This window comes from Desmodus rotundus, chromosome 6, assembly GCF_022682495.2.
Source record: "Desmodus rotundus isolate HL8 chromosome 6, HLdesRot8A.1, whole genome shotgun sequence".
NCBI lineage: Eukaryota > Metazoa > Chordata > Mammalia > Chiroptera > Phyllostomidae > Desmodus > Desmodus rotundus.
The window spans coordinates 22,000,127-22,020,234 of record NC_071392.1 but is presented as its reverse complement, the minus strand read 5'-3'; the positions used below and the strand labels follow the sequence as shown (position 1 = coordinate 22,020,234).

Here is a 20,108-nt window from a genome sequence, read left to right as displayed (position 1 = left end):
CCATGTTGAAATGATCACACAAGGACTTTATAGTAGCCACTATAACCATGCCCAAGAAGTAATGGCAAATCCTCTTGAAATGAGTTGACAGAGCCTGTTGGCTGAGAAATGGAGGCTATTAAAAAAACAAAATGGAACAAATTGGAAATTTTACAACTGAAAAGTACAGTGACTAAAATAAAAAATATGACTGGATGGGCTCAAGAACAGAATGGAGATGAGAGAGAAAAAAGGCAGAGGACTTAAAGATAGATGAAAATATTATTCAGTATGAACAACATAAAAAACAAACAGGAAAAACATTAACAGAGACTCAGAGACATATAAGATAATACACAAAGCATCTAAAACATCATCAGAATTTTAGAAGGAAAGGAGAGTGTGGTGTTTAAATAAATAGTTGAAGAAATGATGTCTGAAAACTTCACAATTTGGCAAGACACAAACCAACTATATTCATGAAGATCAGAGGAACTAAAACAGAATAAGCTCAAAGAAATCCATGCCCAGACTCATCAAAGTCAAATGACTAAAAACTAAAGACAAAGAAAAAATTGAAAGCAGCCTGAGAAAAATGATGCATTACATATTTGTGGGGAAATGTTTTAAATGCCTATGGATTTCTCATCAGAAATCATATTATGTAAAAGACACTATGTGAGGTATGAAGGGGAGTTAAGGAAGAATCTTAAAACGCTTACAATTAAGTATGAATAGCTGGATGCATACACACATAGCCAAAACACAGGGCCATACATTGGGATGACACTGAGAAAATATTAACAGAGAGTGAGGAGTACAAAGGGTCAGGCAAATATTTCAGAAAGATGGGGTGTTAAAAAGCCTTCATGAGGAATTGCTGCTAAGTTTGGCATTGAAGGAAGGGATTTTATTTTCTTTTTAGCATGTATGTATTTATAATTCCATCATCTTCCAGAAAGATTTTTTTGAAGCAACTTACAAAAATACATATATCCTAACAGGATATGATAATTAATTCAGGCAATCTGAGTAAAGAAAAAATAAGTATAACAAAATAGACTACAGGTAAGACTAGATGAAAAAAATACAAACCATTTATCCTAGACAATTGCTGGAAAAACTACAGATTTGCTTGTAGCTGGCTTTGAGGCCAGAAGAACGAGTCTATTTCTGAACCACCAAATAGGGAATAGGATATTTAGGCACAAAATTAAAAAGTATGAGCAGAAAGCCTCTGGAAAGTGGTCTCTATATACCACAGCAGGCTGATGCCAGCCTTTGAGGGATAATTTCATGCCATAACAAGGATTCTGAGCTTCATTCCGTGTGAAATGAGGAGGCATTGAATTTTGACATCAGGGAGTAAGATCATCACAGTCACGTTATTCAGTAGTAATTTGGGTAGTAATGTGATGGAGGCTTTGACTATGCTGGGAAGCAAAAAAAAAAAAAAGAAAAAAAGAAAAATATTTTTCTTTTGGTCACTAATGTTTCTTTTTTGGAGAAGTGTCTATTCAGATCTTCTGATCATTAATAATCATCAGAGAAATGCAAATAAAAACCACAATGAGATATCACCTCCTACCTGTCAGAATGACTATCATCAACAAATTACAAACGGGTGTTGGCGAGGATGTGGAGAAAAGGAAATTCTTGTGCATATTGGTAGGAATGCAGACTGGTGCAGCCACTATGAAAAACAGTGTGGGAGGTTCCTCAAAAAATTAAAAATGGAATTTCCTTATAACCCAGGTATTCCACTCCTGGGAATATATCTGCAAAAATCCAAAATGCTAATTTGAAAGAATATATGGCCCCCATGTTTGTTATGGCATTATTTACACTAGCCAAAATATGAAAGCAACCCAAGTGTCCATCAATATATTAGTGGATAAAAAGCTGTGGTACATATAGGTGAGATCATATAGTATTTATCTTTCACTGCCTGGCTTATTTTACTCAGCATAATGCTCTCCCGATCCATCCATGCTGTTGTGAAGGGTAGGAGCTCCTTCTTTCTTTCTGCTACATAGTATTCCATCATGTAAATGTACCATAGTTTTTTGATCCATTCATTTAATAAACAAGCAAGCAAAATATAACCAGAGACATTGAAATAAAGAACAAACTGACAGTAACCAGAGGGGAGTTGGGAGGGGTTAATGGGGGGAAAAGGGGGAAGGGTTTTCAGGAACATGTATAAAGGACACATGGACAAAACCAAAGGGGGGTAGGATCAAGGAGGGGAAGTGGGGGTGGCTGGGGTGGGGGGTAGTAGTGAAGGGAAAATGGAGACAACTGTACTTGAACAACAATAAAAATGTGGAGAGAAAAAAAGCTATGGCACATATACACAGTGGAATACTACTTGGCCATTAAAAAGAATGAAATCTTACCTATTGTGACAGCATGGATGTACCTAGAGGGTATCATGCTAAGTAAATAAGTCAGACAAAGACAAATACCATATGATATAACTTACACATGAAATCTATAAAACAAATAATCAAACAGATACATATAGACTTATAGACCCAGAAAACAGACTGGCAATTCATAGAGGGGATGTGGGGTTGGGGGGCTGGGTGAAAAAGGTAAAGGGATTAACCTATACAAATTTGTAGTCACAAAATAGTCACAGAGATGTAAATTACAGCATAGGGAGTATAGTTATAATGTCATATTATAACTATATGTATGGGGCCAGGTGGGTACTAGAAATATTGGGCGGACCACTCTGTAAAATATATGATTGCCTAACCACTATGCTGTACATCTGAAAATAATACAGAATAATATTTAATGTAAACTGTAATTGAAAAGAAAAACCAAAAAATAGTTGCTCACCTGATAACACCTTGCTATAGGAATCAATCAACCTACCTTTTCCTTTTTGACATGTCTACACCCTGAATAAATCATCTTATATCTCCAAAAAAAGAGAAATATATAAAAAGTCTAAAAATTGAATTATAAATAAGAGTTGTAACTGATGATTAATATTAGAGATACACTAAAGCCCTGAGGAGTGACTGAGTGAGGCAGCAAAAGCATCTTAATTAAGAGAAAAGGCATTAAAGCCCCCAGCCTCTTACTGAGTGGCCTTGGGCAAGTTGCTAGACTTACCTGGCTTCAGTTTTCATTTATTTATTTTTGAAATTTTATGATATGGGGATTATAATAACTTTACTGACCTCTTAGGTTGGTTGTAAGGATTAAATAAATGATGTATAGAACCTGGCACATAATAAACATGCAATAAACATTAGGCATTGTTACCATGGTTTCCTGCAAACATTTCCAGGACATACAAATGTCTTGAAAATTCAATCAGCTTTTATTTGGTTAAAACTAAATTTCTGGGACTGGTAATATTTAAATTTATACTTTTTTTTCATTTTCTGTCTTAATGTCCTTAGGTTAATTTGTACTTAGCAAATGATTGAAGATTAATACTTTAAATATATAATTACTTTTTATAGAACAATAAAAATATATAAATAAAAATTTAATAGGCCCCAGAACCCTATTCCTCTTTTAAGGGGTTTACGTTTTAAAGTTGTGCTAGAAATATTCTCTTTGCACAAACAAATGTCAAAATGAAGTGGAACTCAAGATAACGGCAGTGTCTTAAGTCAACAAGAAAAGGATCCAGCCTTCATAGGAGAGAGTACAAGCAAAGGCTGGGCAAGTAACCAGGGTCTGGGTCCAGAGATGTTAGGGCCAAGGAAGGAACCTGGCATTTAAATCAGAAGCAACATCTTATAAAATGGCTCATACAGTGGAAATGGGTACAGCAGGAGGCAGGTGCTCTACTGGTGGGAAGTGATCAAGTATCTGCCATTGAAATATCAAGTGTAAGTCAGCAAGTCAACCAAGGATTGGTTCATCAGCAGGTATATAACACTGGAAGCTAAGAGTGGACAAATGGGTTCAGGGTCTTGGGAAGCATTATACCAAAAAAGGTATAAAAAAAGCAAAACACATGTAAATATTTTCTAGAAGTTGCCTTGACTTCAGCTAAAACTTCAATGAGTCTTCACATTTTACCTGTAGTTGTTTCACCATTTAGCTTATGATCTGTTCATTACTTCCTTCCTGTTTTCTACCATATATAAATTTCAGTAATTCTGTCTCACTCAGAGTGATATTGCATTACAACCTCTTTGGCATTACTTCTCATAAGAGTGTCACAGGTAATAATTAATATATGACTATTAATATTTCAAAGTATCAACAGAATGCAGCCTATATAGCGTATAGAATGAATACATACGGGGTGGGACAAACATAGGTTTACAGTTGTTTGCATGAAAAATAATACAATAATTTTAATAAATAATAACAAGAATAAATTCTGCCTTTCACGTGCTCACAACTGTAAACCTACTTTTGCCATACCCTGTAACTGATACTGCAGAGGGAAGAGGCCCAAAGAAGTTTATCTCATCACATCAGGAAACATAAAGATCAAACTTTTTAAGGTTGTGAAAGTATTTTTTCTCTGATACATTCAAATTCCATGCTTTGACTTTATAATGAATAAAGATAACTCAAAATAACTTTTACATGCATTTATATATAAAAGATACATGAATGAACAACTAGCCAACTTACATTATATTCAGTAAAAGAAGATTTAGTAGAAAGCATTTCTTAAAATTGTTATACTTCTTCAAAAAAAACATTTAAGAAACCCACAAAAGCAAAATGCATTTGGTGATGGCAGCCTAATGATGTTTGAGGCACAGTGTGCTCTGGGGTTATAAAGATAACCCAAATAATGGTGCTTGAGCTCCATGAGCTTATGGCTGCTGAAAGCTAGACTCTACGTTGATAAGTTCTTTTTAAAATTTATTTTTATTAAAGTATAGTTGACATACAATATTATATTAGTTTCAGGTGTACAATAGAGTAACTTGACATCTTTATACTTTACTATGTGATCACCATGATAAGTCTAGAAACTGTCACCATACAAATTTATTATACTATTATTAACTACATTTCCTGTGCTTATTTATTTATGAATAAATAAGTTTCATCCTGTGACTTATTTATTTTGTAATGGGAAGTTTGCACCTCTTATTCACCTTTAACTTGTCCACCCCTCTGGCAAACATCAGTTTGTTCTTTGTATCTATGAGTATGTTTCTGTGTTTTCTTTGTTCATTTGCTTTGATTTTTAGATTCCACATATAAGTGACATATAGGGTATATTCTATAATTAGTTATAGTACTTAGAGTTGATTTTGCTACTTTTGTGTTTTAACCTTCATATCAGCTTTCATAAGTCGCTGATCCACTGCCTTTACTATATATTTTCCTTTACCAGTGAGATTTTTTCTCTCTTATGTTTTCTTATTTATGGTTATAGCCTCTTTTTGTGACTTAAAAGACGATCCTTTAGCATTTCTTTTAAAACTGGGAACTGTAGTTATTGCTTCTCTGGAAAACCATCTTTCCTTCAATTCTGACTGATTTTGCTGGGCTGCATATTCTAGACTGTAGTTTCTTTTCTTTTAGCATTTTAAATATATCCTGCCACTTCCTTCTGGCCAGAAAAGTTTCTGCTGAGAATCAGCGATGGCCTCATAGGAATCCACTTGTAGATGACTAGTCATTTTCCTCTGGATGTCTTCAAGATTCTCTTTATTTTTAACTTTTGCCATTTTAAATATAATATGTCTTGTTGTGGATCTCTTTGGGTTCATTTTATGTGGGACTCTGTGTTTCCTGGACCTGAAAGTCTGTTTCCACCCTCAGTAAGTTAGGAAAGTTTTTGGACATTGTTTCTTCAAATAAGTTTTCTGCACCTTTCTTTTTTTCTCCTTCTGATATCCATATAATGTTTGTATGTTTAATGTCATCCCAGAGGCTCTTTACGCTATTTTTCTTTTTGCTGTTCTGATTGGATGATTTCCCCTATTCTTTCTTCCGGGTCATTAACCTGTTCTGTATCACATAACCTGTTCTTTTTCCCTCTAGCATATTTTTAATTACAGTTACTGTAATCTTCAGCTCTGATTAGACTTTAAAATACTTTTTTTCTAATTCTTTCTTAATGTTCTGTGTTCTCTATTCTTCTCCTAAATTTGGCGATCTTACTTATGACCATTATTTTTTATTCTTTGTCAGGAAAATTAATTATCTCTGCTTCATTAGTTTTTTTTACATTTTTTCTTTTTCTTTCATTTAAAACATATTTCTCTAACTCCTCATTTTGTTTTGACATCTTGTGTTTGTTTCTATGAGTCAGATGAAAGAGCTACTTTTCCCTATTTTAAAGGAGTGGCTTTGTGTTGGAGCTACCTCTGTACAGAGGTGTGTACTGTTTCTTTAGTCAGCTGGCTAGAGCTATCGTGGGTATATGCAGTTCTGGGTTAGCACCCTGGAAGTCCCTACAGCAGGTTGCCCCTTCAGAATAATGTTCCCTTGGTTACCACATTGCCTACTCTTCTCTATGTGGTCCCTCTCTTATTCATTTGGCAGAAACTGTTTGATCAAATTTCAGTGGTTCTTAAGAGGAACTGTATACATATAGGTGTATATTTGGTGTTTCTGTTGGAGGAGGTGAGTTCAGGGTCTTCCTACACCACCATGTGGAACCCCAGTAAGATGATAACGTCAATGTAATATACTGTATTTTGCTGTGTATAATGCGCACCCACATTTTTGGCCAAAACTTTCAGGAAAAATATCATTTTAATTTTTTTAATTCAATTATTTATTTATTCATATTTAGATACTTGTTTTTTTGTATTATAATGGAATTTTAACATTTATTTTTGAACATGTTATGGCATAGGAAATTTTATGTAACAAATAATTACATAACACAAGAATGGCTGCAAGGTATTTCAGGTCCTACCCATGTATAATGTGCATCCTTATTTTTCCCTCAAAAAATTGGGCAAAAAACTGCACATCACCCATAACAAAATATGGTAGTTAGTTCTTTGATAAAGCTATGAAGTACTGAGGCAGAACTTTTAGACTAATGGAGGTCAGGGATAGGGTGGGAGAGTGGAAGAAATGATGATGTTCAGGTTATAAAGGAAGGGCAGCATAAAACAAGTCTTAAAAGATGAGTTGTGTTACTCAGCTACATAAAAGGGAAAGTTTATTTGGACAGGAAGAAATTGCATGAAGAGATGAAAAGAAGGAAGACACAATATTGGTGAAACAAGAAACTCAATCTGAATTACATTTTTGTCAGATAGAAAGAAATTAAATTATTTTAAGTAGATGAGTGTCATGGTGAGATTAGTATTTTATAGTGACAATTCTGACAAAAGGTAAAAGGTGGATTTAAATAGAAAAAAAATTGGAAATACGGAAAAATTGATGTGGTTATTGCTGGAAATGAGAGAGAAATACAATAAAATGGCCAAATTCAGGGTAGTGGTATTAGGGATGGAAAAAAAGGAAAAGACTTCAGAAATATGTCATACAATTAAGTGGGCATGGTAGTTAATATGAAAGTATGGGCAAGTATAGGATGACTCTCTGGATGCATAATAGTAACTAATTCAATTGGTAAAGGAAGGAGGAGGAGTTTTGTAATGTTAGAAGAAGTCAGTATTTGGTGTAGGGGGGAGGAGGTGCAGGGAAGTAGTTGACTCTATTTTAGTCATTTTTAATGAAGTTTAGTATGGTCACTCCTCACTTAACAAAACTTTACTGGGCACCCATGACTTGCAAAATTGGTAACGGGAGGCCTGCATGTGCAGATACAAAACCTGGCCTAGTCTCTGACCTATGGTATCTTATTGTCAGACTCTCCTCCAAAAGCTGCCCCCCCCTTCCAATGGTAGAAACGTATTGGTAACAGAGTCAGTATGTTTGATGTGCTCAGGGGGAGGGACCGAGGGGGAAGCAGACAGGGGAAAACTGTGAGGCTCTGGAGTCCAGCCTGAAAAAAAAAGCACTTCTCGAACTATTTCAATATGACATCTTCTAGAATTAATTGTTTCTTTAGTTATGATATACTTAGTAAGATGGGTAACAGTTATATGGCCAAAATTCATTCTCCCTTAACTCAGTGGCTATTAAAAAACTGTCAACACAGGGATACTTAACAGATTTCTGTTTATGATTTTATGTGATATTATTTAAAAGGTCATAAAAATTACAATGTATATATGTGAAGAGTTAATTTTAAGCTCTTTAGTGTTTGCTTTTCCTGACATTTGAACTCAAGATTGGTGAAATTTGTAAGTAAATATTATGTCGATTTTTTTCAATTACTTTAGTGTGGTGAAATAAGAAATATACAATTTTCCATTTTAATTATATTTAAGTATACAGTTCATTGGCATAAAGTATATTCACATTGCTGTACAAACATCATTGTCTTCTATCTCCAGAACTTATATTACTTTGATTTTTTTAAAGTATTAATTTTTATAAGAATCAAAGACCTGCTTATCACCTGCCTTTCCATTTTATACATCCACTTACAGAAAAACAGAATGTCTTCTGTGCTCTAAAATTATATCCAGAGCAATTTCCACATAAATTGAAGATCAGTTTATGGATATTTAAATTTGGCAAAGAATTTTAACATTTTACCAATTCTTCTGTTCTATAAGAGAAACACTGTGTCATTGAATCAAAGCAAAGAACACGTTTGACTTAAACCATACCAATGCTATGACTACTAACCATTCCCTTCAGCTGAGTGAGATTTAAAGTTCAGAACTCCATGTGGCTCAAGGGAATGTGGAGCATGCCAGAACGTGAAATCACAATAATGAGCCATAGTTTAATATAGCTCTCGGCCCACTGTAGGCTGTAATAAATGTTTTATGTAAATAAAAGCATTTACAAGGAGAGAAAATTAAATGAGTTATGTAGAATGTATTATTAATTTAACAATTGTGTAGATCATGATAATTAATAGGCAAAATGGATGTCCAATTACTAACTGAAAGAAAACAACAAATGTATCATTACAAGTACTGTGTGAAATAAGCTAAAATTATCCTCCAACATTAAGTAGCTTTTAATAGACATAGACATTTAAAAGCTGGGAAGAAGCATGTGTGATGTACTGAAGGTCAGACTCCGAGGGGTGGTGTCACAGGGACGCACTGGGGCCTTTTCGGGTTGAGATCCATGGTGGGGAGTAGCCACAGACAATGTAGACAGTGGAGCCAGGCCGCCTATGTTTCTGTCTCTACTCTGCCACTTATTATCTGTGTGGAATTGAGCAAACTATTTAGCCTTTGTCTACCTCCATTCCTTCATCCACAAAATGAAGCCAATCATACGTTTTTGTGAGAATTAAATGTGTCAAAATAGGTCAAGTGTCTCACCTGTACATGGCACAAACTCAAAGCTTAATAAATGGTAGATATCATAATCGCCATTAATCCTCCCTGATTTAAAACATAGCACAAAAACTAAATTCCTCTTCTCCCTGAGAAGAGTCCAAAATAGTATAAAGTACTAGTGGAAGGTGTTTGGTTTCATAGTGTTTCATTTCTTCTCTTGTGACCCTTTTAGGAAAGACAAGCATAGTGCTGTGATCACCGCCACCAACACCCTGTACCACAACACCATCACCACGAGCACTGCAACTATCACCACCGCCAACACTGACAGCACCTCCACCAGTTCATCATGACCCCATCATTGCCACCACCACCGCCATCACAACACCCATCACCACCATAGCCCCAGGGTTCACCACTATTTCCACCATCACAACCATGACCACTGGTATCCCAACACCATAACCCTAATCATCACCACCACCACTGACAGCACCTCCACCAATTCATAGAGACCTCCACCACCACCACCACCCACAACAACAGCTACAACACTTTCAACTCCACATGAGTATGAATGTGAACTTAAAAAGTGCCACTGGGAAAATAAACAACAGACAAGATGATGTAAGCATATATATACTGGCAAAGGGAGGAGCAGGGCATATTTAAAAGGGTGTTTGGAACTGTGTACAGGGATAGCAAAAGGCATAACAAGTAGCCAGTCTAGAGTAATTTTTTTACATGTGTTTATTTTACACTGTTATTACAGAATTAATGTATTTCACATACTTGAGGTTCAAGTAGGTAAAAGGAATATACCAGAAATCAACAAAAAGTCATAGGTACACGCTAGAGAAAAGGCTGAACTGATAGCTTTAGAGTAAAACCACTGGAAAAGTGCAATTAAAACTTCCCTCTTATATGCTAACCTGTGCTGTTTGGAATCTGTGGCTAACATTGTTTAAACTAGTGGCTAAGAGAATGGGCTTTAATCAGAGTCCTGGGTTTAAGTTCCACACATGCTGCATATAAGACCTTGTCATTCAACCTTCCAAAGCCTCAATTTTCTCCACCTGAAAACTGGCGATAACCATTATTTAGGGTTTGTGTAAATATTTTAAAATACTGATATAATGTGCTATGTCAATTACAGCTCAATTTAAAAATGCATGTAGTACCAGCACTTCGCACAGTGCTGATACTAATTTGATCTTAAGACCTCCCCTGTTACTCTCTAAACAGTTTCACACCCAATCTTAAGGTAACAGCGAACATTGATTCATCTCCTTTCTCATCCCTTATCCCTCACCCCAAGGGAACTCATTAGCAAATTCTTTCTGTTTCAGTTCCAGAATTTAGCTCGCATCCATCCACTTCCCTGCCACTATCTTTGCCTAGCCCCAGACTACTCTGATAGATCCTGTCTCCCAGCTGCTATTCAGAACAATCCATTCTCCACGTAGCAGCCAAGGTGAACTTTAAACACGTCAATCAGATGATGCTCAAAGCCTTCAATCGCTTCCTATTACACTTACAATCAGATGATAACTCTTTACCACCATTTCTCTACATGACCTGACCCTGTCCAACTTTTTACTTTACCTCTTACCACTGTCCTCCTACTTCTAGAAGCTTTGGTCATACCATCCTCCTTACTGTTTTTTGGTGTTTTTTTTTTTAAACACACTGGCTTTGACTATTCTTCAGAAGGGGCCTCCAGGTCCACCTCTCTAAAGTGGTATCCTCTATACTCTACCCAGGTCCTCTTCATTATTTTGCCTTGTGTTTTCTTAATTCTTGTGATCTGAAGTTATTCTTATATGTCCATTTACATTTATTTAAACTGCCATTATCAGAAGTAAGACAATTACATTATTGATCATGGTATATTGCTTATTTTCCAGTGTTTTATTATCGATCACGATCATGTTCCTATTCTTAGTGCCAACAGCAGTGCCTAGCATATTTTTAAAATGTAATAAAATATTCACTATGCAAATGGAAATAGAAATTTTGAAGGGTATAAATGCCTGACTTGAATAGTATCTCATTATGGAGAAAACTATAGGGGGAATTTTTCTAGAGATGGAAGCTCACAGATCCCCAAATGGAGGCAGAAGAACAGATGGGAGACTTTTGTCTGAGGGCCTCATATAGAATTTTCTCATAAGCTGTTCTGAAATAAGTCCAAGAAAGGTTAAGAGAAACTTTGTCAATGTTTCTTAGTTCCAGAGTATGTAATTGATCTGTGGTATGTAAAGGTTGTACTTAGGCTAACACAAACATTCATTTCAAAGCTAAATCATTGTCAAGGGCATACAATGCATAAAACCTGGATGTACTGGCTCCGTCTCATACATAAGAGAAAAAAATGGTACATGGTGATAGGTCCAAAGCTTAACTATTATGCTTATTTAGTTACAGAAGTATGTGGTTAATTATAGGAGTGTGTAACACCTAATGAGCAAAACCAAAAGTGACATTGAATCTCAACTACTCTACTCACTGTGCACGGGGTCTGCATCCAGGGTTCCCCGTCGATCTGCATTGGCAATGACTTGCTAGTCCTGGAAGAAAATGCTTCCTTTAAGTACAACACTGAAATAGTTTACCTAACAGACTACACATGTAAGATATCAGATGACGGGACCAGGAAATACAAACATGGCAATAGCTGGGCTCTAAAGTTATCTATTTTAAAAAGGACTTCAACTCTCATTTATTAATGAATACCCTGAAAGGTACCTTGATCACAGGGCTGCTAAGAGCTTTCTGGTAAATGTGGTGATAGAAACAAAAACTCTGATATAAAAAAAATAAGTAGGGTATATGTTTAATGGAAAAATCAGAGTTCCAATAGCAGGAAGCAGCTCCTTGTTTTTATGCAAACTCACATTGCAAACCTAGAAAAAAAAGTGCTTGATGGCACGTTAGTCCATGAAAGAATTTAAGTTAACAGTGCATCAGCAGTGTTCTCATTGGGTAACTTTTCCAGCAGATACTTCAATGCTTCAGTAAACTAAACTGGTGACCCAGATCAGAGCGGATGAAATTTGTGTGTTAGAATTGTATCCATGGTCTCAGTGAGAGAGCATCTAATCTCAGTGGACCTGATACGCTAACCAAATAGCTAACCAAAACTTTGTAAAATCTGCCCATTGTCAGTATTTGAAATATGTCAATATTAATCATTGATAACTTGAGGCACAAATAAGACAAATGGCACAATGTGTCCGGCAAACTATTAAGCAGTTTGTAGTTATGCCACGTTAGTCTCCTTTTTCAACTACAGAGAAAGAACTACCTGATGACCACAGAGGAGCATTGTGCCAGCCGCCGCCCCGCGCTTTTTAGTCCTGTGTATATCTGCCCCATCTCCATGGCTCCTTCCAGGCCAACCACCTCCAGCAGCTGATCGCTCAGATCTGGAAGGAAACAGAAGCCCTGTAAGTTACAGTGCACAGGCACATGCGCACAAGTTAATGGCATCAGATATGATGGAGCTGGACAATGAAAGCTGCATCACAAAGAAAGCTTCTCTGTCTTGGATACTGAAAGTAATGAAAAGATGGCCTATTTATGAAACTCTCAGTTTAACTAAACCATGAGGTACTGTGGGAAAAGATTTGCTGTCAGCTTATTCTAAAACAAAATGGGAAGAATGGATTTGGAGCCAAATAATGCCAAAAAATGTACCAGTAGTTCTTAACATCAACAAACTTAATGTTATTTCATATGTATATATGGTACACTTATACATCCCACATCAGACATTTGGCAGCAAATCCATATTTCAGCACTATAAATAAAGTTTGAGGATATGCTGTCAAGTATGATTTTGTTAAATTACTCCAGCAAAAGACCTGAGAGATCATGTAATTAAAGTGTGCATTTTAGAGATAAGAAGACTGAGTCTCTAAATCATTGAGTGTCTTGTCCAGAGTCATAGGTAACTTTGTGCAGAAGTTCAAGAAACAATATTAATTTATTGAAATGTTTTTTTAATGAAAAGTATATGCTGTGAAAATACTATTTGGGGGGGAGACTATATAATTAGCACAGTGAAATCATTTTTTTTAACTTAGTGATTTGAGAGAGAGAGAGAAAGAGAGAGAGAAACATTGATTTGTTGTTCCATTTATTTATGCATTCATTCATTCATGGGTTTCTCCTTGAATGTGCCCTGACCTGGGATTGAATTCGCAGCCTTGGTGTATTGGGACAATGCTCTAACCAACTGAACTACCCAGCCAGGGCTCATTTTTTTTTTTTTTTTGACAGAGGACAGCATAAAGAGGTAATAGGAAGAGGCATTGCTTGTTGTGTGTTTACTAGGTGCCTGTCATAGGACTAATCATTTTTATATATCATCTCATTTGTTCCATCTGAAATGATTTTAACACAAATAAGAGTATTCCCATTTATAGACAGAGAAGCCTGAAAATTAAAGAAATTAACTAACTTATTCATATGCACACACCTGAAGAGTCAAAGTTCGAACCCAAACACTTTGATGCATAACCACTCTGCTATGTTTGAGAAATCAGCCATATCAAAATAGAGACTTCAAAAATAATAGAAATGTTTCTTACACAGGAAGGGAGGTTGGGAAGGACTTTTTACACAGCCAGAAATCAAAGGCTGCACTCCCATGAGTAGAATCCCATGGAACTTAGCACTGACACACAGACCATCAGCTTACCATTGAGCTCAGCATGCTTGATTTGGAGGCGAAATTCTGGGTGCACATATGCGGTCCTTTTATTTTAATATTCCCATGAATTTTAAAATGTAAATAAGTAGTTTAATACTGTTTTAGTAGTGGGAAAAGCTAGAGGTTGTGCCATAGAGTGGGCAGCTATGATGAGTACACAGAGTAATCATGTAATAATAGCTGGTCATAGCTGAAGTTCTACTTGAAGAAAAACAAAAAGCAAATCTGTCTCAGATGGACTCCATTTTGCATGGAAAACCTTCATTCTCCACTAAGAAATCCATTTTAGCATGAAGTTCAGAGATGTAGATGACACCTGTTCAGTGTAGTTCGTGTGTGGCAATTGCACTTTGCAACCCCAAGGTTTGTTAGGTTAATGGTCACTGGAAAATTTACTATAAACCCTTAAAATAGAAAGTGTGACCAAGTATTTTTCTAAGCAAACCGATAAAAATATCTATTTTTTTAAACTTTAAGGTATAGTTGCAGCATGAGATTTTTCTAAGTAAAAACAGCCTTCTAGCCACAAAAGCAAATGTTAACAAGTCATAATAACTTAGAGCATTCACCTTGCTGTTTTAAACTCTATTTAGACTTATTTCTCATGAAACTTATTCTGTGTTTCTAGTTTAAATTTATGTTGCCAAGAACAGATGGACAGGAATGGAAACATATTCTTTCAGCTGTAGCCGGCACGAAAATTTGCTTGGCTCTATAGAACCTGGGTGTTAATATACGTATTTCTTAGATATGTCAACCCGAAATCCACACTGTGGCAAGCACTAAAACCCCAGATGTGTGTCTGGTGATATTTATAAAACAACCGCTACAGCAACAACACTGAAGTTCATAGTATTATATTTTTGCACTGCCTGATTCTTAAATATAGGGTCTAGCAGAAGTAATGCCAGCTTGAGTGTGGTTGGTAGGGTAGTAATATGGGTGTAATAATTTATAGTTTAAATTTGAACATTTCACCTAAAATGTCATGTGGTGTGCTTGAGTGTCATATTGTGATGTTACAGAATTACATGCTTATGATTTTGTAGTAAGAGATTTTGTAATAAAAAAGGGGCATTTGTGCTGGACCCTGTAGATGAAATGTTATGTTAATTTTTGTAATGATCTGGTTGATGGGAACTATTCTACAAGAAATGAAAGACTTTTTCACAACAAGTTAATCTGTGAGCCGTAACATCTCAATGAATCACGGGGATTGTCTACACACACACCATATTGCTGTGGCCTACCACCCTCTTTCTAATTTTTTTCTTTCTTTTAATTTGTCTCTGATTTTTATCCCAGAAAATATGCCCTGATACTCAATCCTACCATTAATAATCATTAACGAAGATAATTCTTATGGATTTAGAAGACCTAGGCTTTCAATCTCTCATGCTCTTGCTAACACAAAGAATTGCATAGAAGTGAAATATTTACTAACTCTGGTAAAGGTAAATAAATACCATATTCCTTTTAATTAGGTGTTCAGAAAAAAATCGTAAAGAAGCTCTAAATTTGTGCCGCACTTTTCTCCCATTGCACTTTCACTTTCTAAAATACAACAGTCTGCAATGTCTGTGTACAATTGGTGCCCGTTACATATAGTCTTTGAGATCAGGGTCCTGGTTGATGTCAGACTAAGATAGTTTCTATCTATATAATTGAACTCTGTTTCTATATGTGGTTACATCTAAAACATCAAAGGCTTTCTCACCCCACATTCTAGCTACAATTTATTTTAAGTTCAGGACTGCTTGCAATGTCATAACCAACCAGATGAATGTACCTAATTAGTTTGCTACCTGGCTATTGATTTCATAGTTGAGAGTAGGAGTAGCAAGCTATAGACCATGGACCCAGTCCGGCCCAATGCCTATTTGTGTATAGCCTGTGAGTTAAAAAGATTTTTTAAAGAGTAATATATTATAACATCTGAAGATTATGTAAAATTCAAATTTCAGTGTTCATAAATTAGTTTTCATTGGAACTCAGCCACACTTACTCATTTTAGGTCTTGTCTATGTCTGCTTTTACACTACAATAGCAGAGTAGTTGCCACAGGGACCATACAGCACAGAAAGCATAAAATATTGACTAGCTGGACCTTTAGAGAACAAAGTGCCCACCTCTGCTTAGGAGAAAGATTAATACTTTCAGGCCAATGAGGTGTCACTTTAGTATGGCCACCTTAATGGCTACCTGGCATTCCAGTGGCCCGAAAGAACAAATTCCTCAGTGTATGTATCTCTGCATAGAATAGGTATCCTCAACCACAGAGTCTCAGCACACTCATGTCCTGTGAAGTTTTCCACAATCAGGCAGTTATTAATCATGAAATGGCCAAGTTTCCAAGTTTAGTTTAAACTAAAGCAGCTTAATGTTCAGCATTAAGCTCAGTCATTGCATCCCGGGTGGCTTTCCTGAGTGTGAGAAAAAGAAGCAGAGTTATGGGTAGGGAGGCAGACGTTGCATCCAGACCTGAACATCCAGGTGAGAGTCAGCTCCACTGAGTGAGTCCCCTACCAAGCATCGAGAAATCCTACATCTTGATATTCTGAAGTGTTCATCTGCCCCAAGGAAGACACTGCTTTGGTTCAGGGAAAAACAGTACTTTTTGGAAAGAGTTAATGTGTGTTTCCCAGTAGCTTCATGGGGATAAGAAAGGCAAGAGAATCTGCCAAATTTGGTATTTTCATACTTAAAATAAAAAAGAATAGGTGTTTCAGAAGGAAGAAACATTAGGAAATGACTCAGATTGGGTCATATTAGAGCAAGATTCTCAACATAGGGTCAGTGACTCTGAATGCAGAAAACCACAACTTTATTTACACTAAGATGTAATTGAAGATAAGCACTGTTTTCAAATACAAATTTAGGAAAGAAATCCTAGGTGTAGTAAAAACTTACCTGTGACTTTGTCCCTGACAGATATTTCTATATCATAGCAATTTTCAACCCTTTTCATCTCCTGGCACACGCAACTAATTACTAAATTCTGCGGCACACCAAAAATAAATGTTTTGCAGCTCTATTTTTTATAAGTATAATTTTTATTGATCTACTACTACTATTACTACTACACTACTAGTACTAATAATAATTACCCACCCTTTTTGCTTCAAAGTGACTTTAAAAAATCAGGTCCCTATACTTGTACAAAAGAATTTCACTTACCAGGAATTAACCAACCAGACTTAACCTAATAATGAGACATGACCAAGAAGATGCAACTCTATTGTATGACCTATATATTTATGGTTCAAGACAGAGCATTCACACCAGATGGCTATCGTGTTGGCTGCTGTCATTTTCTTATTTGACAATCTAAGGGAAAAGACATCAGTGTTCCTGACTAAATTGTCAGGACCTGCATGTCTTAAAAGTTCTCGCAGCACACCTGTTAAAAGTTGTTGCCTTTTCACATTATAGCTGTTGCAGTTTTTCAATAAGCTATTTATATTATCATTTTTAAATTTTAATACTTATTGATCCTCTGTTAAATTTTTTTTAAACCCTCACCCAAGGACATGCTTATTGATTTTAGAGGGTGAAGGGAGGGGGAGAGAGAAAGAGGGAAAGATTTATTTAAGAGAAACATGAATCAGTTGCCTCTCACATATGCTCTGACCAGGACTGAACCAGCAGTCAAAGCGTGTACCCTGACTGGGAATTGAACCCACAACGTTTTAGTTTATGGGATGATACTCCAAACAACTGAGCCACTCTGGCCAGGGATTTTCTGAGATTTTTTAAAGTTAATTTACTAATAAAGAAGCTCATACTTAACTAAATCAAAATTTTAACAGCATCTCAATATAATTGGCTTTTTTTTAGTCTGTATATATTTTTATGAATTTTAAAACATTCATCTGAGAAGTCTGTAGATTTTGCCAGACTTCCAAAAAAGGACTATGGCACAAAAACCCTCCCTTAGAATTTAATTTACCTTTGACTTCATAAATCTTTGGCTGAATGTTGTTCTTGCCTCATTACTTTGTTACCCAGGTCATCAGGGGGTATGAGTGCAAAAAAATCTGGAAGCCAGGGGTGAGGTATAGATTCAATAGCACAGGAGCAGCACAGCTAATGAGTAGGTAGCATTTATTCACAGCTTAATCTCATCATTTTTGACAGTCATGCCCTGTGTTATGTCTCATTATGTAATTGTCTCAGACTGCCATATGTGAGGGAACAGAAAAGGATGCATTACAAACACAGACTCAATGTGGGTTGTAGCACTTCAGCATCGCACAGAATACAGTGTGTCCTGAAGCGAGAGGAAGCGGGGCAGGGCAGGGCACACTCCTTTGTGCCCGGTGTCCGGCAAAATCCCACCACACAATTGGAAGCCATGTCCTGGGGTCCACTCTTTGACTCAGGTGGAACACTTTGTAGTCACTATAAATTAATGCATCTAGTAAGTCCTTAGTTGGCCAGGGTGAGACAGAGCTAGCTACGGAGTTGTGTCTTCTGAGTGTGAGTAGACCGTACATCTTCCAGTCATGTCTCATTATCTAGCAACTATTAGAAGCAGGATTAAGGATCCAGAGTAAACTTCTAAAAATCCAGGTATATATATGAAATCCATCCACCAGAGTGAATGCTCTGGGGATTCTTCCTTAATATGTCCACTTACTGTCCATTGATTTAGATGATTTCTCACAAGTATAAAAAGCTGTTTCCCTGGACCTCCATACATTAGAAAATGATAATTAGAAAAGGGGGTGAGTGGAGAGAGTTAAAGCAAAATTTTATTGCTATGGATTCTTTGTTTTACTGTATACATATGCAAACATTAAAGCAGACTTTTAACACTTTCGGGAGTACATTGTGCAATTGTAGGTATATCAATAAAAATGGAAAGGGCATGCAAATATAAATATATATATATATACATATATAAGCATTATGTGTATACATATTATTGCTGTCTATGGGCAGCTCTCTGTTAGGGACTTATAGACATTTTTCCATTTAAGACTCATAACAATCATTTAAGGCTGGTATTAGTCTCTTCTTTTTATTGAGGAGAAAACTATGTTACTTATCCAAGTCTTCACATATAGTTGGAAATCTGGTTTTCCAACTAGGTACACTTGACTCCAGATCCATGCAACTGGAATCTGAAATGGTACCATTAATTACCCTACCACTAAATAGTTTCAGATGTCACCAAATTAAAATAGAGTGCACAACCCTCATTTACAATGACTACCGCGATCATATATGAATTATACTCTGAAAAATCTCTATAAGAAGGCTAAGAAAAGCAAAATACTTTTTGGAAAAATTTTCATCCCAAATGGTTAAAATGGAAAAATTAAAAAGGTCAGAGTTTGGTACATAAATGGATTAACTAAAGTTACTTGAACAATGTAGCAGTGTAAAATATCCCATTTCCTGAAATCTAAAAGATAAGAGGTTTAAGTACATATCCAGAATATGTATATAAAGTGGAATCACGTGCCTGCTTTTAAAAATGACTTTTAAAGAATGGATTTGATCATCTCTTTTAAAGCCATCTGGTTTTTGAAAACAACCAGCTAGAGCTGACTATAACTATGTATTTTCATTCTAAAATTCCGAGCTTCCCAAAAGGAATCCACAAAAAGTAAAGACCAGAAATCACAGTGTGGCATATTGTCCAAAACCTCCCTTCTTGTGACCAACTGGTTCGGGGCCTTCGAATCACACTGTTGTGCTGTGCTTGGAACGTGATCTGCACCCCGGGAACACACAACCCAAGACCCATAAGCATTTTTCTCACAAGGCTCATAAAGGACCAGCTTAACGGCTTCCCACAGCAATCTACTGCTGCAACTGACAGTGCGTGTTGAAGTAAACGTAAGCAGAGCGTTTAGGAGCACAAGCCAGCACTGAACCTGAACACTGTTGCTTCTGGATTCTTGTGTTGGTTTGCTCTCCTTAGGCTTTGTGGAAGGACTAACGGCTGTGGCTGGTTTTCTGTGTGAATGAGCGATGAGTGTTCGTAGGGATGTTCCCACAGCACCAAGCCTCTTCTGCCCTTTTCCATAAACTGAGCTACTTCATTTGCCTCCTCATATTAGCACCGTTCCTAAACAAAGCGATGTTCGGGAATGACGGCTGATGTCAGTAAGGTCTGAATA

General features: G+C 36.3%; 1 protein-coding gene across 4 annotated transcripts in view; it reads right to left on the bottom strand.

Moving 5' to 3' along the window:
• The window catches only part of DGKB (diacylglycerol kinase beta), a 532,510-nt gene that overhangs the window by 18,125 nt on the left and 494,277 nt on the right, over positions 1 to 20,108 (bottom strand). For all 4 annotated transcript variants that reach the window (XM_053927068.1, XM_053927066.1, XM_053927067.1 and 1 more), the window contains 2 exons: positions 12,568 to 12,688; positions 11,770 to 11,830 (listed from right to left, as the gene is read on the bottom strand). In XM_053927068.1, coding sequence (XP_053783043.1) covers positions 11,770 to 11,830; positions 12,568 to 12,688 — 182 coding nt within the window. The remainder of the gene's footprint in view (positions 1 to 11,769; positions 11,831 to 12,567; positions 12,689 to 20,108) is intronic.